The sequence below is a fragment of the Erythrolamprus reginae genome, chromosome 2, assembly GCF_031021105.1.
Source record: "Erythrolamprus reginae isolate rEryReg1 chromosome 2, rEryReg1.hap1, whole genome shotgun sequence".
NCBI classification, from domain to species: domain Eukaryota; kingdom Metazoa; phylum Chordata; class Lepidosauria; order Squamata; family Dipsadidae; genus Erythrolamprus; species Erythrolamprus reginae.
The window spans coordinates 181,684,258-181,708,788 of NC_091951.1; the positions used below are offsets into that span (position 1 = coordinate 181,684,258).

General features: G+C 45.4%; 1 protein-coding gene and 1 long non-coding RNA gene across 9 annotated transcripts in view; one reads left to right on the plus strand and one right to left on the minus strand.

Annotated features, from left to right (window-relative positions):
- The first annotated feature begins 457 nt into the window (after nucleotides 1-457).
- LOC139161481 (uncharacterized) lies at nucleotides 458-4,169 on the plus strand. The gene is made up of 2 exons (XR_011558112.1): nucleotides 458-2,443; nucleotides 2,495-4,169. It is a non-coding gene; the product is annotated as an uncharacterized lncRNA (long non-coding RNA).
- Nucleotides 4,170-7,343: 3,174 nt separating this feature from the next.
- The window catches only part of PRPF40B (pre-mRNA processing factor 40 homolog B), a 36,090-nt gene continuing 18,902 nt past the window's right edge, over nucleotides 7,344-24,531 (minus strand). For 2 of the 8 annotated variants that reach the window (XM_070740666.1, XM_070740664.1), the window contains 13 exons: nucleotides 24,245-24,353; nucleotides 22,771-22,921; nucleotides 21,652-21,785; nucleotides 17,665-17,779; nucleotides 16,256-16,347; nucleotides 15,725-15,841; nucleotides 13,763-13,900; nucleotides 12,179-12,274; nucleotides 11,797-11,877; nucleotides 9,984-10,086; nucleotides 9,061-9,122; nucleotides 8,592-8,723; nucleotides 7,344-8,074 (listed from right to left, as the gene is read on the minus strand). In XM_070740666.1, coding sequence (XP_070596767.1) covers nucleotides 7,982-8,074; nucleotides 8,592-8,723; nucleotides 9,061-9,122; nucleotides 9,984-10,086; nucleotides 11,797-11,877; nucleotides 12,179-12,274; nucleotides 13,763-13,900; nucleotides 15,725-15,841; nucleotides 16,256-16,347; nucleotides 17,665-17,779; nucleotides 21,652-21,785; nucleotides 22,771-22,921; nucleotides 24,245-24,353 — 1,423 coding nt within the window. In that variant the 3' untranslated portion in view covers nucleotides 7,344-7,981. Of the gene's footprint in view, nucleotides 8,075-8,104; nucleotides 8,270-8,591; nucleotides 8,724-9,060; nucleotides 9,123-9,983; nucleotides 10,087-11,796; nucleotides 11,878-12,178; nucleotides 12,275-13,762; nucleotides 13,901-15,724; nucleotides 15,842-16,255; nucleotides 16,348-17,664; nucleotides 17,780-21,651; nucleotides 21,822-22,770; nucleotides 22,922-24,244; nucleotides 24,354-24,531 lie in introns of those variants that run through there. The other 6 variants (XM_070740668.1, XR_011558114.1, XR_011558113.1 and 3 more) reach the window with 6 other exon arrangements.

Genomic DNA, 24,531 nt, shown 5'->3' on the forward strand with positions numbered 1-24,531 from the left:
ACTGCCTTCCCGCAACAGTATTATTCTTACTCTTTTATAATTTAAGATGTATTTTTTTTAATCTGTACATAACATGTTCCTTCCTACCGGTCCCTTGCTCCTGCAGCCCATCACTAAGTCAACTTGGACAGATGAGACTTGTTCTGGCTTTTGAGAAAGGGCCCTGGGCAGTAGGAGGCTGGCACCCTCCTCAGGCGCCTCAAGCCTCAAGCATCCAAACCAGAATTGCACTTTGACCATTCAACTTGTCTTTAATGGATGGAGACAATGAGCACTATCGTTGCTAGGCCCTGACGTATTGCCAGCAGGGAAAAATCAGTTTCTGGTAGTCGGCTTTTGTATACAGATCAGGTCTTGTGGAAAAGCTTTGTTGTTGTTGTCGTTGTTGTCGTTGTTCAAGAGCAGTCTTTTGCAATTGTGTGGTTTTCAGGCTGTGAGAGTTCACTCTGGGAAGTTTGAAAGCTAGGCCTTGGAAAACCACTGGAATCTTTCCTCCAAAGAAAAATAAGACCAAAGCCTTATGTCTCAACTGCACAAAAGTAACAGTGTTGATACAGCAGGGAACTGATAGTAGCTAGCCAACCCTTGGGGATCTCAAGAAAAATCCTGGGTAGGTTACAGGCTATCTCGATTTTATTTTATTTTAGAAACACTTGCTATTTTTCCAAAGAATGAAAATCTGCTTCCTATTTGTATGTGGCGTGTTCTACTCAGTTTTTTTTTTAAATACTTGGTGGACCAAACAAAATGTAGCACTGCCTATTATGCTTGTTGAAGCTTTCAAAATGAGTAGAAATTAAGTTATGCATGAAGGTTATTCTTGATGAATTTGGCCAAGACATTTTAATTAATTAATGAGGTGGGGACTGTTTTCTATTCATTGATGAAGGATAAATGGCATGGTTTCCTATGGTCAAGAAGAAGAAGTAGAAATGGGCAGAATTCCCTGAAATACTTTGGAGGAAGCCATTTCAAAATGGATTTCCTTGGAGTTTCAGGACATCCTGCAAATGAAGAACCTATCTATAAATATTACCTCGCGGCTGGATTGATTCTAAAGTAAACAATTTTGGGGGTTTCATAACATGTGTAGAGGATAAGATTACATAGCTCACTAAACCACAAACAAACCATAATTGACATGAAGGCCAACCATGCTTAGCAATTTATGCAAATATAGCCATTGGATCTTGATCTACAGTAAATTGCTTATGAATATTATGCGAGCCAAGATATAGAACTCATTTATCTCTCCCACACGCACACACCTGCTCTTTTAAGCTTGTCTAAGTTGGAACCGTTTCTAACTCAACATGCATTTGCAATAATTGTTGTGCTGATGTTTGAAAATAGGCTTGTTGTTTCAGCCTGGATGCTTTGAGACAATCTGATCTTGCTTTAACTTCTCTTCTTAACTTGCCTGATAACTTCTGGCCAAAGATTTTGAGGTATCAACAGTTTGGGTAAAAGCCACTTGACAATGGTTAGGTTCTTCCCACTGTTTTTAATTCAGAGGACCAACTGGACTCCTGTTGTGTTTTACAGCACTTTTTGCAAGCTAGGAAATCAGTAGGGCTAAAGATGCTTCCGTAGATCAGTCTTCTTTCACTTGGTACCATCCAGATGTGTGGGAGAACCCTTTTTTGATGGCTAATTTATTTGGAGACTACATAGTTGGCAAAGTTGATGCAGAGTTTAATTCACCAAATAGATCTTTCGATGAAGTTCTCTCCACTCTAGTATTATGAAGCTGTGTCTTCTTCTTCATCCAGAGGGGATCACTTAATATGTTTGTCTTATGGATATTTCTAAAATATGATTTTTAACTTCACAGAAGAGTATTTGCCTAACAGATTGCACCACTATGATGTTGCCCATGTAAAACAGGAAGATAATTGGGGCTATTAAATAGCTGTCATGTCCCGGTCAATTACATAAAAGGCCTCTTGGATCGGGTACACCTGGAGCTATCGAGCATTTATTTTGCCAAACATTTTCTTTGTATAAAGTTCCTGTGTTAAACTGTGCCAAAGAATGACAGGGGTTCCTGCAACCAATCCAGTGCCTTATGCATAAAATGGAAGTGGGCTACATTGGGCCCTCTAGGGCAGTGATGGCAAACTTTCTTTTGCTCCGGTGCCAAAAGGGTGTGTGTACACACACCCATAATGCAGTGCCCTCCCCTCGCGTCCACACCCACATCCATACTTCCACCACTCTCACGCATACACATAGACCTCACTGAAGACCCCAGACCCTGTGGATGGCAAAAAAACCAGGCCCATCAGGCCTACCAGAAGTTTGTTTCTGAACTTCCGGTAGGCCCGCTGGGCCGTTTTTTGCCTCCCACAGGCTTTCTTGAAATCTTTCGGCCCTCCAGAAGGCTGAAAATCAGCTGGCCAGCATGCACATGTGTGCTGCAGCTGACATAGGGCAACATGTTGTGTGCCCTCAGATATGGCTCTGTGTGCCACCTGTAGCACACATGCCATAGGTTTGCCATCACGGCTCTAGGGCCTTTAGTGCAGCCCTCTATGAATGCAACCACCCTCCCCTTGATCCTGCCTTTCTTTCTTACTTTGTAACAGCTGCTTATTCTTCAGAGTCCTCTGTTCCATGGTTGCTAGGCCTGCTAGGAACACCAGGGCCAGGGGTTGTACTCTTATTCAGGAAGCCGAGAACTTCTGAACTCAGCAATTTGAGTTGCTGAGAAGGAAGGCTTGGTGGTAAAGAGGTGGATATAGTTGTCTAGATATGGCCCTCATCCGTCTCCTGCATGCAGCTCTCAAGGCCCCAAGGCCCGCACACACCCAGAAAAAAAGGCGGCTCTCTGGCAGCTTAGCATGTTTGGTAAAATTTCTGCTTTTGTGGATCTGAATTTTGCTCGTAAGGCCTGTGGTTTAGGAGATGGCTTTGAATTTCCAGGGAAATCAACGACTCTGCCAAGGACATGGGTTGCATCAGTGAAAAGTCTAGTTTTAGAGTGATCTCAGACAGCTGGGAAAAGTCACTTTATTGGAGAGCTGCTGCAAAAACTGAGCTGCTGGGTGATAGGCCAGGGAAAGCCACTTAGGGGAGGCACAGGACTGTAGCCTTATGATAGTCAGACTCCCAACCCCAGGTTTAGAATAGGACATGACATGGATGGATCGTATAGTGTTGGCACTTTATGGAATAGATCCCTTCCTTCCTTCCTTCCTTCCTTCCCTCTCTCCCTCCCTCCCTCCCTCCCTCCCCTTCCTTCCCTCCCTACCTCCTTTCCTTCCCTTCCCTTCCTTCCCTCCCTCCCTCCCTCGCTCCTTCCCTTCTTTCCTTCCTTCCTTCCCTCCCTCCCTTCTCTTCCTTCCTTCCTTCCTTCCGTGACAGTATATGGAAAAGGGGGGTGCCTTTTATTTCTGGTCCCTTAATATTAAATTTTGTTTGAGTAAACTCTTCTAACATTAAACACAGTATTCAAAATTCTAGTATCGTTTGCTGGGGGTGGGTGGCTGGGAATTAGTTAAAATAGAATCTCCCACCCACCAGATATAAATCGGCCATCTCTACTTCGGGTTGGGGTGGGGCAGAAAGAAAGTTATACTAAATTATAATCTTTTTGGCGTCTCTCAATCAAAGTTGTCATCTGCCTCTCTTAAACCTGGCAAATTGTACTTAGCATCATTATTCATAAAATATCCTTACCTCTTCATCCACTAATGTTTATACATACGAAAACCACTGCCTTAGGGATACCTCCACTGAAATCAGTCAAGCCGGGGGGGGCATGTATCTAAACCCCTAAAGTGATGATTATCCCTGGTTAATGTGTAACTCCATTCCTGGCCCATGGTTCTTTTCTCTGTGTGTCTTGTTGCAAGGAGGAAAATAAATATGCCGAAGGAACCAGCTATCCCATTTCCACCTGTTCTTGTTGATGAGATAAATACAGAATGGATAGTTCCTTGTCCGAACCTTAGTGCTGTTTCTATGCAATTGTACCCCTGATCCAATAAGCAAACGACATTGAGACTTGGCTTACTGGTTAAAAACATGAAATCCTGTTCCCAGTTGTCATCAAGATGTTTGAGAGTGCATGGCTCTATCTACAGATATATTGATGATCACTTAACCAAGCCTTGTAACTAGTAAAATGTTGTCTCAAATGCCCACATAACACCATCCAAGACCAATCAATGAAAAGAATTAAAGTACAGATGTCTCTATGTACTGTGTGTGATTTGAGACAGGACAGTAGTGAACACCAATGACTGAGAAGAGTAAGTTAAAACAAAGGAGAGGGAGTGGGGGGACCTCAATTAGCCAAGTTTCTGAATGTGTGCCAAAAACACTGTATTTGAACAATTGCTGGGTAATGTCTTGGTAAAGGCCAGAGTAATGCAACTCTCAAGCCTAAGAAGGGTTCTCTTACTCCTTGGACAAAGGGCAGGAGTAAATTGCAAGTAGCGTTGTAAAGGTTTTGGGGAAAGGGGTCAGCATTATCTCTGGGTAGCTCTCATACAGGCTGCTTTTTAGCATAGCACCCCAGGCTACAACATCTACGCAGCTAATTTGATTCAGGGTTTGTTCAATATTGGTTAATCTCATTAAATCTCATTGGTTATTGTCTTGACTACTTGGCTTGCAAGGAGGCACCAGAGATCAAAGATTCTTTCGTATCTTGATGTTCAACACAGTCAGGCATATGTTTAGGTTGCTTTCACATACTCACTTGGAGATAAGGGACACCCCCCCCCCCCCCCCCCCCGAACACAACGATGTCAATGTTGAAGCTGCCTGGCCTAGAACTGCATTGCGAATGCTAACACAACACATCATCTCAAATGTTGATGGCTTAAAGCAGGGGTCCACAAACCTGGCAACTTTTAAGACTTGTGGACTTCAACTCCCAGAGGCTGGCTGGAGAATTCTGGGAATTAAAGTCCACAAGTCTTAAAAGTTGCCAAGTTTGAAGACCTCTGGTTTAAAGCTATACATTTGTGGCATGGACCCACACAAGTTGATCATGAAAAGCAGGCATATGCTTCTCATCACCGATGTGTCTTAACTGTAACAGCACCACGGCTTAATCCTTACAGAACGAGAGCAGGAAACTTATGCTGTTTCTACATCCAAGGGGCTCAGGATAGTGTCCTGTACGTGTGCAAATATCGGGGCACCCAGCAACTTGTGCCTCCTTTCTGTGCTTCCAAGGCACATCTGGTTGGCCACCAGATGATGGCTTGTCTCCCTGGGAAGGTCAGCCCACATCGGTCCTCTTTGGAGAACAGTAGGATTGGGAAAATAATCAATGAAAGCAATGCCTGCACAATTAGTGACTAGTTTGCTTTTCATCTGGCACAAGGGCCAGACATCTAAGCTTCCTACTACAGTCCAGCCAAAGGACAAAAGACAGCTGCCATTCAGAATGTTTGCTTTGCCCAGGATGGGAACTTAAGATCCAGCTTGTAAAATGAAAAAAAAAATCAAGAGTGAAAACAGTCTTAGAAATGAGCATGAATTTGACACTATTTCAATACTTACATAGAAAATCTGGGGAGAAAGTTAGGGTTGTAGCCACTTCAACTTCTGAAGCAAAACACCAATATTGTCCTCCAGTGTACCAAATGGGACCATTTCTCCACTCTGTTCATGGCAATGCTAATTCCCAGGCAGGCAGAGTATTCTTGGTGTTACTTCTGGACAGTTTACAGCATAATCACTTCAGCATAGTCCTTCTGTGTAGCTAGATGTAACTTTTTTGTACATGTTTAAAATTATTATTGATTATACTGTAAGCCAATGCCTTCCTTCCTCTTGAACTGTACAGAATTTCTACTAATGGGAGAAGGGGGAAAAAATAAAACAGAACCAAAGGCTATACACCTTTGCATTTATTGCCAATGAATGCGTCTTTTCATCTCCCTGGTTTGTGCGATTTCCGTCCCCCCCTTCCCCCCGCAAAAAAACCCTTACAGTTGCTCATTTGAGAGATGCTGGATGGAAGATGTCTATATGCCTTGAGAAAGCTACTAAAAAGGTCAGACCCAGACCGCAGCATCGCCCCTTCCCATCTCTGAATATATTTTGAATTTCTTAGGACTCATAACTAGGTCAGAAATTCTCTAAACTTGTTCTGCTCCAGCGACGAGCCCACCAAGAAACAGGCCCCCACATACTGATTTTACAAGATTTAAGCATGTACAGTAATTCTAATATTTTAGGAGCAGGGAGGTTTGGATTTAGAAATCCAGCAACAAAGCCAAAAACAAGTCTTATTTGGACTCTAGCAGTGCCAGCTGCTGGAGTCCAAAACAGAAACCACAATTCAACAGATATTTTCTTTGATCACTCAGCTCTTATTTTATACTCACTGATTTGGCAGGAAGCCCAGAGAAAATGAGCCTCACTCCCCAGTTCGTAATTCATCATTGAAACAATAATATCCCAACAGAGAAATCCGAGTGGACAGCTGGAACATAATGAAAGTTGACTTCCACACTGAAGCATCATGTGGCTCAACCTTAAATAGCCTAAGGGTGTGACCAATTGTTCTAGAGATCTATTCACACAGAGACCTCCTCTTGCTTAGCCACTCGTGCCTTCTGGCAACTCTACGTACTCTAGCATCAAGAAGAGGCTCCTCCTCTTTCCGAGTCACTCATATGCACTTCAGGAGGTGCAGAAGGCCCTGGTTGGCTTTCAGCCTGACACCACATCCCCTCCAACCTCTTCGTTACCAGGCTCCGGTGCCAGGTACATGGGCCTAGGGTACCAGGCCACAACCATCTCTCGATCCTCGAGACCTGTGACCAGCTGCACAGGACATGGATGGGCCACAACAAAACTAAATCACTTTTATTTAAGATCACCTTCTTGGAACCAGAGATGGCAGCTACAATCTAGTTAATTGGGAAGTCAACTTTTGAGAAAAAAGGCTGGTTTTTGAAAAAGAAGTCAGGGAATAAGTTGTGGAAATGATCTAAGTGCGCATAATCAATACTAATACAGGGTTATAAATTCGGAAGTACGGCATCGATGAGTTAAAAATGTGGAAATCTGCAATCTCATCAGCACTTGTAGCTTGTTTATTCACACAATGATTATGGATGAAAATCTCATACACCCAGCATGGCTACTTTGCCACACATACCAATTTAGGATATTTGCATATTCTCTCTTCCCTTTTTTAGATATAAACCCGCCAGAATACCTTCAAGTCCTGTGTTATTTTGGGGGGATTAGAGACAACCATAGATCCAGTCCAATAGGCTATGAAAATACTCTTTTGAGGTCGCGCCCCCCCCCCCCCCAAAAAAAAATCATTGGGAACCAATACAAACTCATTTTCTACAGGAGGCCATAGATTGGTATTTTCAGTCCAGATTTATTATAAATATTGTTTTAAAAATTCCATTAAATCCTTAACTGACAAGGGGATACTGCAACCAGGGGAAAGGACCCAGTCACAGTGATAACATTCCAGAAGATCACGTAACCCATTCCTGTCTCCAGGTTAGACAAGATTGATGCTGTTATCTCTGCTGTTTCCTGCCGCCATTTTGCAGGAGGCTCTGGGCTAGTGTGGCCCCGGTGAAGAGTGGAGAGAGACAGACATCATTCATTCCGGAGATCAGATGCAATTTCCCCCCAGTCCTCTGCTAGATGGTCCAAGAGCCGGGTTTCAATTTTGGTGATGCCCGCCAGATCCACAAGGGACACCCAAACTTTCCTCCCGGTCTTGATGCTTGATGTAGACTGGTGGTGTCGCTGGAGATAACTGCCGCCAACAGGCAGGAGCAGGCGCCCCTCTCTTAGAAGCAGGTGAACGTAATGAAAAGACTGTGACCCAACGGGCGGGGTCCAGCAAGAGCAGTGCATACGCTTGGCTTGGATGCCACCAAGGCTAAAACAAGGCAGAGTTGCCACAGGAACAAGGACTGAATGCTTCTCATACAATGGTGTTTGGGGAGGGGGGGAATGCCTCAAAAGAGGCAGGGGTCAATTACTGGTCACCCAGTTGCTGCAGCAGAGTCCGACGCCGACGTTCCAGCTCCCCTTCGCTCAGCTCCTCGCTCTCCGAGGTGTCCCAACCACTCTGACAGCAGAAAGAAGGCAGGTAAGAACCCCTCCTCCAGCCTTCCCTCCAAGCCTTTCTTTTTTTCTATCTTCCTCCATCCTCCATGTCCCAAAGCAGGGGTGAGCAATTCCCTTTATATGGCCCCTAGAGCCCCAAGACACCGATACTGCTGAAAACAGAGAGCAGTTCTTGCCATTTTGAGGATGACATCTCCTAAAACAGACATATCACTACATTTAAAAAAAAAAGTTGAAGTCATATCTCTCCCCAAATTTCCACCCTAATCATCCCATCTATTTGTGGCCTTCCGATTTCCCCCCACCCGAAATAGTTAGGACAGGAGCTGGGGGACTATGGCCCTTTTATGACTTGTGGACTTCGACTCCCAGAATTCCACGCCGGTTCAGGAATTCTGGGAGTTGAAGTGCACGAGTCGTAAAGGGGCTTGTAGTTCTCCAACCCTCTGGGTTTAGAAGGCATTCCTGGGCTGGGATTCTTGCTCGTGGCCCTCCCCACCCCTCTCCGGAAGTCTTACCCGCTCCCTCCGGGTGCCCCGGGGAGGGGGGGAGTGGCCCCTCCCCTCAGGTCGCAGGGGCGCCTTCCCTCGCTCCCACTCTTCCGCCCGGCTTGGCTCCTTCTTGTGCTCAGCTTCGCTTTCAGGGCTGTTCTGTAAAAGAAACGGTTTGCGGGGTGGGAGGGGCCTGGGTGACCGGCCCATTTGGTGACAAGGCTAGCACAGGAAGGCAAGGGAGCCCCAAAGATTGTAAAGCAGCAATGCAGACATTGAGATAAAACAGCTTTGTGTGTGTACCTTCAGCCATGGCTGCTCCCTTGAATCCCCTCCCAGAGTGTTACCTGCTCCTACTCTGTGGGTCGAGACCCATGCGGAGGGATCTGCCAGGAGGACACCCCCTTTTCCCAAGGAGCTTGGCTTTATGCGGTTGGTCCTTTTCCATCTGGATCTCTCCCTTTGCCTCCCCGTTCTGCCGTGACCGCCTACTCACCGACTTGTGCCGTTTCTTCTTACTCTTCTTCTTCTGCCTCTTGGCACGCCTGGGGCTGTGCTCTGCAGGAAGACAGGAAGTTACGGGGAGACGGGGCCGTCCCAGCCTTCCCCTGGGACGACCTCAGCCTACTCTTAGCTGTGATTCCAGGGCAGCAGGCCAAGGATTTCACAGATGTTCTGGGAAGGCGGCCGGATATTGGAAGATGGGGGTGATGCAGATGCTGTCTATGAATGGATTTTTTTCTGATCCAATTAAGGAAAAGCGGTTTGCATGCTATGGGAGCTTCCTCATTTTTACAGCCCCAAGAGCCTCTGAAGAACATGTATTGAAACATGTGCTGGTGAAAGGAATTTCAGCCCATCGTTTTTTTGGTGAGTTTTAAAACAAGTTAAAATAGGTATGCAACTCCAGTAGTGTTGCCTGGGGGTGGGGGTGTTGTCAAATGGGAGAGCCTGATGAAAATAATACGTTGTGGGCCCTGCATGTCCTGTTTGAACATCATCTTGAATACCATCATGCAGATGTTCCGAAATGATAGAGTTTCATAGTCTGGCACCACAAAGCTTTTGTCATTTGCACAAAAAACAACAGGAGCCACAGACAACTTTCCTAAGTCTGACATGCCCGTTCACATCTTAACTCCCCGTAAGTGTTGTGCAAAATGGAAAACACGTCCCCAAAATTTACTCCCTGAACTTTCTCTACAGCCTCAACCTGATGGTGTGGCCCTTGGAGGCTGAAAAATGTAATTCTTCGAAAACAGAAAGAGCAACCGCTGGCAACAACAACGATGCCCATGGATTTGTTTTATAGGATTTACATGTTTTCTTTCCCCCAAATACAAAGACTGCTGCCTAGTTTCCCGCAAGGACTTCTTTTTCGATGGAGCTAGCCAATTTCTCAACCCTTCCATGCCTTACCCGAGTCAGGGGAAGACGAGGCCCCTGAACCTGCAGATTCAGAGTGGTTTCGTTTCTTGCGCTTGGCTGCTCGGTGGGGATGATCTGAACCCGATTCTGAGCCCTGTGGGAGAAAAAGAAGGACTCAGCAGACAGCCACTGCCAGAGGAAAGGTGGACGGAGCCATGGGAGAAGAAATAACCCCAAGTGGAAGATCAAAGGCATCGAGGAGAAAGAGGAGCAGGAAAGGATCGGTCCAAGCATTTTTTAGTTAGTAAGCAGCACAATCCCAGATCTTGAAGCCACTTAATCCATCCTGTGCAACAGTGGTCACCTTGCAGAGATCATCCCCATACTGGGCAATCTTCTCATTAGAACACTTTCTCCTAAAGCTCCTTTCCTCCAACTCTTGTCAGTCCCCAGTCCAGGTGCCTTCATCCAAAGCTAAATCGGTCCTGATCAAGCTTACCAAACCTTTCTAAGTGGAGACGAGCCCTCATGAGGTCTAAGGTGGCACCTCTGGTTTCTTGCCTCTTATCCTACTGCATTCCTCTCCCGCCTCCCCCCCCCCCCCCCAGCCTTTGAGTTTTTCTGGCACAGAGGGGGCATCTTGCTTAACAGTGGTGAACAGTCTGGAAGAGAAATTGCAATAGCGCTTATATACCGCTTCATGGTTCTTTTACAGCCCGTTCTGAGCGGTTTACAGAGTCAGCATATTGCCCCCAATAATCTGGGTCCTCATTTTATCCACTTCGGAAGGATGGAAGGCTGAGTCAACCTAGAGCCTGATGAGATTTGAACTGGTGAACTACAGCTAGCAGTCGGCAGAAGCAGCTTGCAGTACTGCGCTCTAACCAGTGCACCAAGCCTTTGGGGCAGGCGGGAAGGTTTCCAATTGAAGCTGAAATGCCATTTGCAAAACTGAACAGCACAAAAGTGTAAAATTCCACTTTTTGTGTATGATATAGGTTGTTTTGAGCGTTTCGGAAGTGCTTCAATCTCACAACAGACTGCGTCTCATTTTGAGCCCGAGCTGTTTTTCGGTTCGAGATCCTTTCCAAGATACTCTAAATAACTTGCCTTGCATCTGAGACAAGGTGACTCAAATTCCAAATGGGTGTGATGGAAATGTGCCCCCGCAGTGGCAGAGGGGCAGAGTCTGCCTAACTCAAGAGCTTTCCCCAAGAAAGGCCTGGATTAAGAGACTCTGCAGTCCTAAATTAGAAACATAGAAGACTGACGGCAGAAAAAGACCTCATGGTCCATCTAGTCTGCCCTTATACTATTTCCTGTATTTTATCTTAGGATGGCTATATGTTTATCCCCGGCATGTTTAAATTCAGTTACTGTGGATTTACCAACCACGTCTGCTGGAAGTTTGTTCCAAGGATCTACTACTCTTTCAGTGAAATAATATTTTCTCATGTTGCTTTTGATCTTTCCCCCAACTAACTTCAGATTGGGTCCCCTTGTTCTTGTGTTCACTTTCCTATTAAAAACACTTCCCTCCTGAACCTTATTTAACCCTTTAATATATTTAAATGTTTCATGTCCCCCCTTTTCCTTCTGTCCTCCAGACTAAATTGGAGGGAGGGAAGATTACAAAAGAAGCATAGAAGTTATAGCTTTAGTTTGGCAATATTCTGTCATAATTTAGTTTGGCAAAGATTTGGTAGAAGCAAATAAAGGACTGGGTTTGATTGGATCTCGCTGTCTCGTCTCTGGGACTGAGCCTGACAGTGACTTAGTTCAAAACCCATGAGAATCCAGCTGCCTTGAACAACATTATTTTTTATTTGCCCATTCCGTTGAGTCTGTCCTCCCCAAATCTCACCGAGGCGGAGTGCTTGCGGTGGTGTTTCTTTGGCTTCTTGGCATGCTTCTTAGCCTTGGTGTGGAAATGCTGGCACTCACTCTGGGGAAAAAGGAGGACTGGGTTACTTGGGCCCCATTGGAACACGGCCTTCCCAGCCACTGTCTTCTCTTCCCCTAAACTCCGCTGAAGATGTGACGAAACATTTGGAATCCAAGCCACAAGCTCAGAGAACAGACCTCCACCCTCATCCTATACCAGAGCTACGGCCGCCTACGCAAACTGTCTTCTCTATCCTCCTCCAGCGCAACTCTACTTACTGGTCCCATGGGGTTTCCAGCAGATCCCTTGCTGGGATTCAACTGCTCCGCCCAGGCCCAAACTCAAAACAGGAGCTGCTCACCTCCAGCAACTGCAGGAATTCACGAAAGAGTCGGATCCGTTCTGATTCGAGCGTGATCTGCTCAAAGGCAATATTGTTGACAAACCGCTCTCGGACCTGACCAAGAATAAGAAGCACATATCGCATACCTTTCCTGGAATATGCAAGATTTGTGTGTGTGTGTGTCATGGCATTCCATAACATTTAGCATTTAGACTTAGATACCGCTTCATAGGGCTTTTACAGCCCTCTCTAAGCGGTTTACAGAGTCAGCCTATTGCCCCCAACAATCTGGGTCCTCGTTTTACCCACCTCGGAAGGATGGAAGGCTGAGTCAACCTTGAGCTGGTGGTGAGATTTGAACTGCTGAACTACACTAGCAGTTAGTGGGTGCACACCCCAAAGGGTATGTGCACATACTTGCCTCTCGCTTACTCTCACGGTCAAACGCGTCCACTGCAAAAAAAAAAGCAGCTCCTGGTATGCCCCCCACTTTCCCTGGAAATTAGTTGGGGGGGCTTACTTGTGCGGAGGCTTATATCAGCGCATGCACTGAAAAGCCTCATTGGCCTTATTATGGGGACATACTGTATATTATTTTTATTTATTTTATTTATTTATTTATTGGATTTGTATGCCGCCCTTTTCCGTAGACTCGGGGCGGCTAACAACAGTGACAAAAACAGAATGTAAAAATCCAATACTAAAAGAGCTAAAACCCCTTGTTATAAAACCAATCATGCATACAAACATACCATGCATAAATTGTAGAAGCCTAGGGGGAAAGATTATCTCAGTTCCCCCATGCCTGATGGCAGAGGTGAGTTTTGAGGAGCTACGAAAGGCGAGGAGGGTGAGGGCTATTCTAATCTCTGGGGGGAGTTGGTTCCAGAGGGCCGGGGCCGCCACAGAGAAGGCTCTTCCCCTGGCCCCGCCAAACGACATTGTTTAGTTGACGGGACCCGGAGAAGGCCCACTCTGTGGGACCTAACTGGTCGCTGGGATTTTCAAGGAAACATGGTACTTGCTCACTCAACCAAGGAGATTTCCAACTTCTCTTACAAGTTGGTTTGGACAGAAGTGTCCGTTGTTTTGAGACAAAGTTACAAATCAACCTGCTCCAAAAAATAAGGCTTCCAAGTGCATCCTTGTAGGAATCTTGCCTTCTGAGGCTGGCCTTCCGCCACTAAGGAGGCACCCGGGAGCAAAGGGGTGGGTTCCTCCCAAAGTGGGAAAATGCCCATGTCCTAATGCCAAAAGATACATTCCACAGTTGGACCGATTGTTCCATTATTATCTAGATCTAATCTGCCATCCTCTTCCTTTAGCATCCATTTGACACTTGGCTGGACAACCCGCTCTGCATACCATATACATGGTATGCTTGTATGTATGAGTGGTTCTTTAAATTGGGGGTTTTTTAGATTGTTTTTAATATTAGATTTGTTTACATTGTCTTTTTATATTGTTGTTAGCCGCCCCGAGTCTTCGGAGAGGGGCGGCATACAAATCAAATCAAATCAAATCAAAGATAGATAGATAGATAGATAGATAGATAGATAGATAGATAGATAGATAGATAGATAAAGGAGCAGAACATCTCACCTCATCCCAGGGCATGTTGGGCTCCAGGGGAGGAGCTGCCTGACGCAACATGCTCTTGAACGCAGCCTCCTTCCGCCGCATCTTCCGGGTTTCCTCCTTTTCCCGCTCACGCTCCCGTGCCTCAGCCTTTTCCAGCAGCTGGGATGGGAAGGCAAAGGGAGAGAACGATCACCACGGCATACAAATCCAAATAATAAATAATAAATAAATAAATAAATTCCTATCACTAGAACATCTCAGTGGTTTAACGGCCTCCTCATTTTGTTTCATTTATATCCCACTTTTATTATTCATTCATTCATTCATTCATTCATTCATTCATTCATTCATTCATTCATTCAATTTTTATGCCGCCCTTCTCCTTAGACTCAGGGCGGGTTACAACATGTTAGCAATAGCACTTTTTCTAACAGAGCCAGCCTATTGCCCCCCACAATCCGGGTTCCCATTTTACCCACCTTGGAAGGCTGGAAGGCTGAGTCAACCAACCTTGAGCCAGTCGTGAGATTTGAACCCCTGACCTACAAATCTACAGTCAGCTTCAGTGGCCTGCAGTACAGCATTCTATCTGCTGCGCCACCCCATCAATTTACAAATGATCCAATGTAGTAAACAGGTCCAACATACTTTGTCTCCTCTTATTTTCCCCACAACAACAACCCTGGGAGGTTGAGCTAAGCGGAGATTGAGTGACTGGCCCAAGGTTACGCAGCTGGTTTTCATCACTAAGGTGGGTGACGCTGGTGCCTTAGGCCAAACTGTCTCTCACATTCACAATCCTGCCCCTCCCTGGATTTGCCCGACCTACTTTTGCAAAAGCTCACCTATTGGTAAAGAAGGCTTTTCTTCTAACTGGACTTATCCCCTGATGCCCAGCTGTCACACTGGGTGACTCTCCTCAGGCCCAGCATAATTAGATGGAGGAGAGAGACACTCCCAACAAACATGTATTTCAATATGGAAGATTCTCAATCACCCAGGTCATGGCTGTCCCAAAAGTGCTTTTTTCAAGAGGCAACTGGACTTCCTTGTTTTTCTGCGAAGACGTTTCGCTTCTCCTCCAAGAAGCTTCTTCGGAAGCGAAATGCCTTTGAAGAAAAACAAGGAAGTCCGGTTGCCTCTTGAAAAACTACCTTTGGGACATGATAGGGCAGTGATGGCGAACCTTTTTTCCTTTGGTGCATCTGCGTGCAGGCTATCTCACATGTGTGAGTGTCCACGCCCATAATTCAATGCCTGGGGAGGGCAAAAATGGCCTCCCCCACCCCTGCAGATGCCTCCCTGGAGGCTGGAAATGGCCCATTTCCCGACTCCCATTGGGCCTGGTAGGCCCATTTTTCACCCTTCTCAGGCCCCAGTAGTTTCCTGAAGCCTGGGGAGGGTGAAAATGTATGTATGCGTGTATGTATGTATGTATGCATGCATGCATGCATGCATGCATGCATGCATGCATTCATTTATTTATTTATTGGATTTGCATGCCGCCCCTCTCCGATGACTCTGGGCGGCTCACAGCATATCAGAAACAATTATTAGTGTTATTATTTATTGGATTTGTATGATAAAAAACAACATGCAACAATCCAATTTAATAAAACAACTAAAAACCCTCATTATAAAAAACCAAACATACACACAAACATACCATACAAACAATATAACAAATACATCTAAAAATCCAATTAATATGGCTAAAAAGACTTTTAAAAGCTCTAATATGATTTAAAATGCACCCCAGAGGCCCTCTGGTAACCTAAAATGTCCTCCCAAAGGCTCTGCGCAAGCCAAAAATCGTCTGGTTGGTGCGCATATGCACACTGGAGCTAAGCTAGGGCAACAGCTCGCGTGCCAGTAGGTATGGCTCCATGTGCCACATGTGGCACGTGGGCCATAGGTTCCCCCATCACTGTGATAGGGGATTAGTCACCAAGTTGAAGACGCATAGGATCCCACCCTACTCACGCTGTTGAAAGTTAACTTTATGTTGCCAGCATCCAGCGTGGCAGCACGCTTGTCAAAACTGATGACATGAGCAAAGTCCTCAAAGGTTGTATTTACTTCCACGCTGAAGTTCCGGTCCTGCCAAGGAGAGAAGAAAAGGAAAAGGAGCAAGGCAGGAAAAGGCCGTGGTTAAACTTTCTTTCCTTCAGTGTTTAGTTCTAAAACATTAGGAACCAAGGAACGCTAAAGTAAATCCACTAGCGACTTCAATCTTTTTAGGGGCTGGAATTGCAGATCAGCTCCAGTTCCCCTCGCCTGCTTTTATTTTAAAGCAAATACTAAACATCACCTCTGCCCTCTACAAAGAAGGATGCTTCAAACGGAATGTCTTTATGGCTCTCCTAAAACTGATGGTGGTGTTGTCTAAGAATCCCCCCCCCCCCCCCCCCCCCCCTAACTGGAATCACAGAGAGAGACATAATTCCCCTCAAGGGAAATAGCCTTCCAGAAGTATTTCTGGCCTATATTTTGTGGTTAACCTTCCAGCCACACCTTGAGAATATCTTTGATGATCTTTTTTTCGTCATGGAACCGGGCCTTCAGATCTTCAACGTAGAATTTAAAGAGATCGAGAGGGGTGGAGCCTGTGAACAGAAGAGCAGCAGGAAGTAGCCCACGCCTGCATTATTAGCGCTGGGCACCAAGAAGATCCGCCTACCAAGTTTCCAAGCAGCTTCCAGAGCTGCTTAGATTTGGGGAGCAGGGGAATATAAGGCCATCATTTCACTGAATCTAAGCAGGGTCCATGCTTGGTTGGAAAATTGCCCCATTGAAACATTTAAATATGTTAAAGTGTTAAATAAGGCTCAGGAGGGAAGTGTTTTTAATAGGAAAGTGGACACAAGAACAAGGGGACACATTCTGAGGTTAGTTGGGGGAAAGATCAGAAGCAACGTGAGAAAATATTATTTTACTGAAAGAGTAGTAGATGCTTGGAATAAACTTCCCACAGCCCTGGTTGGTAAATCCACAGTAACTGAATTTAAACATGCCGGGGATAAACATATAATCCATCTTAAGATAAAATACAGGAAATAGCCAGACTAGATAGACAATGAGGTCTTTTTCTGTCAATCTTCTATGTTTCTATCGTGTCCATCAGTTTAAGTTACAGGATAGAAAGTGGAATAAACGGGCAATACATGGTCAACAATGCTATCTGAAACAAAAGAAATTGTCCATGCCTCCTTTTCCTTATCTGGCCTATTGATCAGAGAGAGAGAAAAACCTTGTTTGAGACTAAAAACCTTATATGGATTTTTTTGCTAAAAGGAAAAAAATATGTTTTATGGGTTTGAAGATTAAGATAAGCTTGGCTAAAATGAGCAGCTAAGAGGGAAGGAGGATTACAAAATTGTAACTGCCTACTGAAAACAAGGTTGGAAGTCATTGTATGTCTTAACTGTAGTTCTTTTCTCTTTTTGCTTCTTGCACTTTTTTATTTTTTCCTTTCCTTTTTCAATTTCCTTTTCTCCTTTTTTTCAATCTGCCTTTATTGCATGGAAAAACTCTTAATAAGCATACATTAAAAACTTTATGGTGCATATATTTATAATTCAAGGACACATTTGAGGGCTTGCTCGGAAATCAAATCAAAATAGAAAAGGCAAGGATGCATGAAAATCTTGATGTAAGGCAGGAGATACCACTTTAGTGAAACCCCTGACTCAACCAGCCTTCTTGGTTCATGGAGTTTAATCCCAGGACTCGGGTCCAGTCCTCGTTTTTTCCAATGGGAAGATCTCAAATCTAATAAATAAATATTTGCAAAGCCAAGTGCAGCATTTCAAGTCATCCCAAACACCACCCAGGGACACAGAATATTTTGATCCATGCCCATAATTTGGGGAAGAGAGAGAGGCAAAAGAAGGAGGGCAAGATTCCTGCCTGAGGATGCTTACCAGGTTGGCCCAACATGTTGGCAAAGCGTCGGTCGGTGCTGAGGGAGGGATACAGCTCCATCCAAGTGGACATGGAGTGAAGGCGCCCGCATTCATGAAGCTCGTCCAAGAAGGCCTGAGCAAGAAGCAGCCTGGTTATTCTACGATAGAGTGAGAGAGATCAGGGAGTCAGCCCCTCCCCCAGTCACAGGCCCTGCCAGGGAGGCCATGTTGCCCCAAAGCAGGCCCTGAAGCCCATCACCCTCTGCCCCAATGCAGAGGTTTCTTCAAAGACTTCCTTCCCTCCACACTTCCAAAGCCTGTCTAGAAACTCAAAACAACAGATACCATAGAGCAATCCATATGCAGTAGGTAGATAGGTAGGTGGGTGGGTGGGTGGGAGGGAAGGAGGGAAAGAAGGAAGGAGGAAGGAAGGAAGGAAGGAAAGAGGGAGGGAGAGAAGGAGGGAGGAAAGAAGGAAGGAAGGAAAGAAGGAAGGAAAGAGGGAGGGAAGGATGTAGGGAGGGAGGAAAGAAGGAAGGAAAGAAGGAAGGAAGGAAAGAAAGAGGGAGGGAGGGAAGGAAGGAAGGAAGGAAAGAGGGAGGGAAGGAAGGAAGGAAGGAGGGTGGGAGGAAAGAAGGAGGGAGAGAGGGAAGGAGGGAGGGAGTAAAGAAGGAAGGAAAGAAGGAAAGAGGGAGGGAAGGAGGGAGGGAGGGGGAGGGAGGGAGGGAGGGAGGGAGGGAGGGAGGAAGGAAGGAAGGAAGGAAGGAAGGAAGGAAGGAAGGAAGGAAGGAAGCAAAGACACTGGGATGAACTGCAAAATTTTACTTGAGAAGAACACGTTTTTAAAAAGCTGGTGTCAGAATTTTGCTATCCCCTCAACCCCGGTTCCTGGAAAACGTAAACACTCCTGTGTTCCAGCCTCTTTATCGTACTTCCCTGGCGACATGGGGACAATTATAATGCAATTTGCCTGACGGTTTGCCATTTTCCAGAGTGTCCAGACAATGCCATGAGCACAGAGCCCCTATTTTCACATTGATACATCTGCCATGCTCTACTCTTTTTTTAAGTACAGATCATGCTCTGCAATGGAGCCCTCAAATTTCCATGGATAAACAAGACATTCGTTAAGCGAGCTTTGCCCCCATTTTACCATCTTTGCCTGCCATAGTTACTGTAAGCGGATCACTGCTGTTATTAAGTTAGTAACACTGTTGGTAAGTGGATCTGGCTTCCCTGTTGATTTTGCTTGTCAGGAGGTCACAAAAAGCGAATGCGTGAACCTGGGACAATGCAAACCCATCATAAATATGAATCAGTTGCCAAGCAACCAATTTTTGATGGTGTCAAGTGTGGAAATAAATAAATAAATGCGTGTGCACACACACACAAAAATGTTTGCAATTTGGGAAGGAGGAGAATTTGCAATGATTGTTAGAGGAAGAGAAAGTGTTACCCCTGGTTGGACTGCAAATCTGTGGCAAATCTGTGGGAAGGTCCATGAACAAAAAACTTAGATTTTCCGAAGCAATGTTTCCCAACTTGGGAAATTTTAAGAAATATGGATCTCCAACTGCCGGAATTCTCCAAGCAACCATTGCTGGCTGGGGATTTTTAGGAGTTGAAGTCACCACTTCTTAAAAAGTTCCCAACGCTGGGAAATTCTTCATTGAAGGGTTGAAAGTCAAGGGGAAAAGCAATAACCGGCAATTATATGAGCCCTCTCTCTCTGCAAGCATCTTCTCTCACTAACTTTTATTCAAAAACTAAAGACAAGCAACATTGTTAAGAAGCTGAATTATAGTACATCCAGTCTTTTTCTGGAATCGTAATAATTAGCTAGCTGCAAACAGGCCAAAACAAAATAGTGACAAGTAAAGTTCCAGGGCTATTTTTAAAAATGACTTTTTTCCTTCCTGGTTTGTGAACGTTTTGATCTATTTATCTTCAGGTGATGGACAATAGCAACACTAAATGATGATCTAGAATAATCTTCATGGGATCAGCCTTGTTCAATGTAATGCTCTTCAAATGCGTTAGCAATAGCAATACCCTGTTTCCCCGAAAATAAGACGCACCCCGAAAGTAAGGCATGTCAGAGGTTTTGCAGAATTTGCTAATATAAGGCACCCCCCGAAAATAAGGCATAGTCAAGTTTACATACGGTACGGTGGAAAAACATACGGTACCATTCAAAGCTGTTCATAGCGGTACCGTAATAATGTGGCGTCCCCTGCTGGCCCCTTCCATCGCTTTGTACTGTCCAGTACAGCAGACACAGTCTGCTGCTGTCTCACCGCCATTACAGTCTCCACTACAGTGCGTAGACTGTAGTTCCTCTGGTGGCCGGAAGCTGCAATAGCGGGGGTATATTGTTGTACCATATAAGTGCCGTCGTTTGTGTGTGTGGGTGCCATACTGACAGGTACCGTACTGTAATCAGTGTACCGTATGGTCCACTTTCTTTGGGGGTGTCAGCTTTTCTGCCTGTGAATTTGTCTTATTTGAGAAATATAAGGCACCCCCCGAAAATAAGACGTAGCACAACATTTGGAGCAAAAATTAATATAAGACAGTGTCTTATTTTCAGGGAAACACGGTAGCATTTAGACTTATACACCGCTTCACAGTACTTTACAATCCTCTCTAAATGGTTTACAGAGAGTAAGTATATTGCCTCCAACAATCTGGGTCTTCATTTTACCGACCTTCGATGAATGGAAGGCTGAGTCAACCTTGAGCCTACTGATATTCGATCTAGCAAGCTGCTGGCAGCCAGTGATCAGCAGAAGTAGTTTACCATACTGCACTCTAACCACTGAACCACCGAGGTTAGATGAAGGGTACTAGAATTCCCAGCCACCATGGCTGTTGGGAAGTCTGAAGTTTTGTTCCTAAAATATCTAGCAAACACTAAAATGAAAAAGACTGGATCAGTCCATTCACCATTTAGCCCACTATGGACTGCGACTGTGCAAACCTGCGAGTCTGCAGAGAGGGGCGGCATACAAATCTAATAAATTATTATTATTATTAATAATAATAATAAAAGGGGTTTCCTATCATTTGTTACGTGCCTCTTTTAATTAGATTTTCCCAATTTGGGTGCCCTTCTGATGCACAGATTCAAATCCTGGACTCTCTTGGTTAATACCTTTGAAAAGTGTTTGGAAACTTCAGATCGTGCAGAATGCAGCTGCGAGAGCAATCATGGGCTTCCCCAAATATGCCCATGTTACACCAACACTCCGCCGTCTGCATTGGTTGCCGATAAGTTTCCGGTCACAATTCAAAGTGTTGGTTATAACCTATAAAGCCCTATGCTGCACGAATCCCAGCGACCAGTTAGGTCCCACAGAGTGGACCTTCTCCGGGTCCCGTCAACTAAACAATGTCGTTTGGTGGGACCCAGGGGAAGAGCCTTCTCTGTGGCGGCCCCGGCCCTTTGGAACCAACTCCCCCCAGAGATTAGAATTGCTCCCATCTTCCTCGCCTTTCGTAAACTTCTTAAAACCCACCTCTGCCGCCAGGCATGGGGGAACTGAGATATTCTTTCCCCCTAGGCCTTTACAATTTACACATGGTATGTCTGTATGTATGTTTGGTTTTTATAATAAGGTTTTTTTTAGTTATTTTAGTATTGGATTGGATTGTTACATGCTGTTTTTTATCGTTGTTGTTAGCCACCCTGAGTCTACGGAGAGGGGCTGCATACAAATCCAATCAATCAATCAATAAATAAATAAATAAATAAATAAACAAACAAACAAATAAATAAATAGGGTTATTGCTGAGAATCCTGCAGTTTGACTACAATCCTGCAGTTTGACTACACCTTTGGATCCCAACAGCTGGGAGGATTCCTCTAATTCTTTTGAAGTGCTGCTGATGACCAAACTCTACAAGGCATGGACTCCTTGCCACTCTGCGAAACAAACCACACTCTTCTTTCCAGAGAATCCCCTGCAAAAGCCTCCTTGGCTCATGGGCTGCGATTGCAAATACCTGGAAGGCTTCCCTGTTCTTCCGCTGCTGACGCCTCTCCCGTAACCGACCCCGTTCGCGCTCCTCCTCCTCCTCCCTCTCCAACGTCCGGATGTGTTCCTCAAAGCAGATTAAGGCGTCCTCCTTGTCCATGTCTGAAAGAGGGAAAGTTGGGAGCAGGCCAGGCTGAGCTAAGTGACCCGGGAGGAAAAGGACAAGTTTGTTCTGTAATGAGAGCCGTCAGGGATTCAGGCACGGAAGAGAGGCACAAGACAGTCCCCTGTGAATGAAGGCTCTAAGCATGGAGAGTCGTCCTACCTAAGATGGAAAGTGGTGGCCCAGCCTGTCAGCAGGGCAGCAGACAGGTCCAGCGTTAGGACAGCTTGTTAACACTTCTAGAATGAAGCTTTTGTGACTTCTAGAAGATAGTACAGTGGTATCTCTACCTACAAACACCTCAACTTATGAACTTTCCTAGATAAGAACCAGGTGTTCAACATTTTTTTGCCTCTTCTCAATAACCATTTTCCACTTACAAACCCAAGCCTCTGAAGCTGTAACTGGGTAAGGCAGGGAGAAGCCTCTGTGGGGCCTCTCTAGGAATCTCTTGGGAGGAAACAGGGCTGGAAAAGGCGGGGAGAAGCCTCCGTGGGGCCTCTCTAGGAATCTCCTGGGAGAAAACAGGGCCGGAAAAGGCAGGGCGAAGCCTCTGTGAGGCCTCTCTGGGAATCTCCTGGGAGGAAACAGGGCCGGAAAAGGCGGGGAGAAGCCTCTGTAGGCCTCTCTAGGAATCTCCTGGGAGGAAACAGGGCCGGAAAAGGCGGGGAGAAGTTTCTGTGGGATCTGTCTAGGAATCTCCTGGGAGGAAACAGGGCCTCCACCCTCTCTGTGGTTTCCCCAATCGCATGTATTATTTGCTTTTACATAGATTCCTATGGGATAAATTGCTTCTTCTTACAAACTAGAAAAGTTAAGAACCTGGTCACGAAACGAATTAAGTTCGTAAGTGGAGGTATCACTGTAATTAGATCCACTGCCCAAATAAATAACCTACGTTAGAGCTTAATGTGGCTATATGGTACCCATAGCGTGAGAAGACAAGAGTTAGAAAGTAGGGGGAGATGGTAGAAGATGACTCACTTTGTAAGTCTTCGTCTTCGGCAAAGCTGGGGTTGTCCATCAGGTACTGCTGGGCCTCAGACCATGTGGTCTGGAAGCTGACACGGCTCATGCTGTCCAGGATACTCTTCAGAGCTTGAATGTTCCTTTTGCGGAGCTGCTTGGCGTGCTCCTGGGTGGGGCGGAAGGGGTGGCGTTAATGCTCTGCACTCGCTGCCCGTGAGTCTCCGAACGCAATTCAAAGTGTTGCTTATCACCAATAAAAACCTATATGGCTCAGGACCAGACTATCTTCCGGACTGCGTACTGCCACATACCTTCCAGCGACCGATAAGAGCTCACAGAGCCGGCCTTCTCCAGGTCCCATTAGCCAAACAATGCCAGCGGGCAGGACCCATGGGGAAGGGCCTTCTCTGTGAGGGCTCCGACCCTATGGAACCAACTGCCTCCGGAGATTCGCACACTTCCCACCTTACCAGCCTTCCGTAAAGGCGTGAAGACCTGGCTCTTCTGGCAGGTCTGGAACCGCTGACCGAATGGAACCTAGATTGGCTAGGAGTGAGAGCGAGTGTATGGATGCTTGGGTGGGATTCTTATTAATGTATATATTGTTCTTATTGTTCTTATTTGTTGGATGCCTCCCACAGTCCTTCGGGAGTGGGCAGCATATAAGATAGATAGATAGATAGATAGATAGATGGATGGATGGATGGATGGATGGATGGATGGATGGATGGATGGATGACGGATGGAGGATGGATGGATGGAGGATGGGTGGATAGATAGATGGATGGATGGATGATGGATGGATAGATAGATAGATAATGTATAGATACATAAGTAGATATAGATAGATAGATAAATAGATACTGTAGATAGATAAATAGATAAGATACCGTAGATAGGTAGGTAGGTAGGTAGGTAGGTAGGTAGGTAGACAGACAGACAGACAGACAGACAAAGATACTGTAGATAGACAGATAAATAGAGATAGGTAGGTAGGTAGATAGATAAGATACTGTAGATAGACAGACAGATAGATAAATAGATATAGATGGATGGATGGATGGATGCTAGGAGCGTGAATTTCTGCTTGGGGGCGCAATGCCAAGGGACAAAAATGCCAGGATGTCTCAGTGCAAACCTGGGATTGGACTCTGTGGGTGTTGATAGTATCTATCACAGGGATCTTGGATTCTTGCCCACAATTTCTGGGAGCAAATATCCAGGTTAGTTTTTCTGCTGTTATTCAGGAAAGAAGGCTGTGGCGTCATATATATATGATGGTCTTGGCATATTCGGGTTTTTCCCCATGTAGGATTCAGAGAGATATATATATATAAAGTCCTATAAGTTATATATATATACGTCCTTCCCCCACAGCTTTCCTTCCTGAATAACAGCAGAAAAACTAACCTGGATATTTGCTTCCAGAAATTATATATATATATGCTGCTATGAATAACTCCTGCCTTTCACCCGTCCTTGATTTTACCTTCTCTTTCTTAGCCAGAAAAAAAAGAACGTCGTCGTAGATCTCCTTGCGATCCCTTTCGGGCACCACGGCCCACACTTCCAGCTCACCAAACATTTGTTCGGCTTTCCTGAGGAGGGGAAGAGAAAAGAAAGTTGTAAATGGGAGGGTAGGGGGACAACCTTCAAGGGAGGATAAAGAAAGATCAAGAAAGTCCTAGTCCAGTGATGGCGAACCTTTTTCCCCTCAGGTGCTGAAAGCGTGTGTGCGTTAGTGCTATCGTGCGTGTGCATTTGCCCAAACCTATA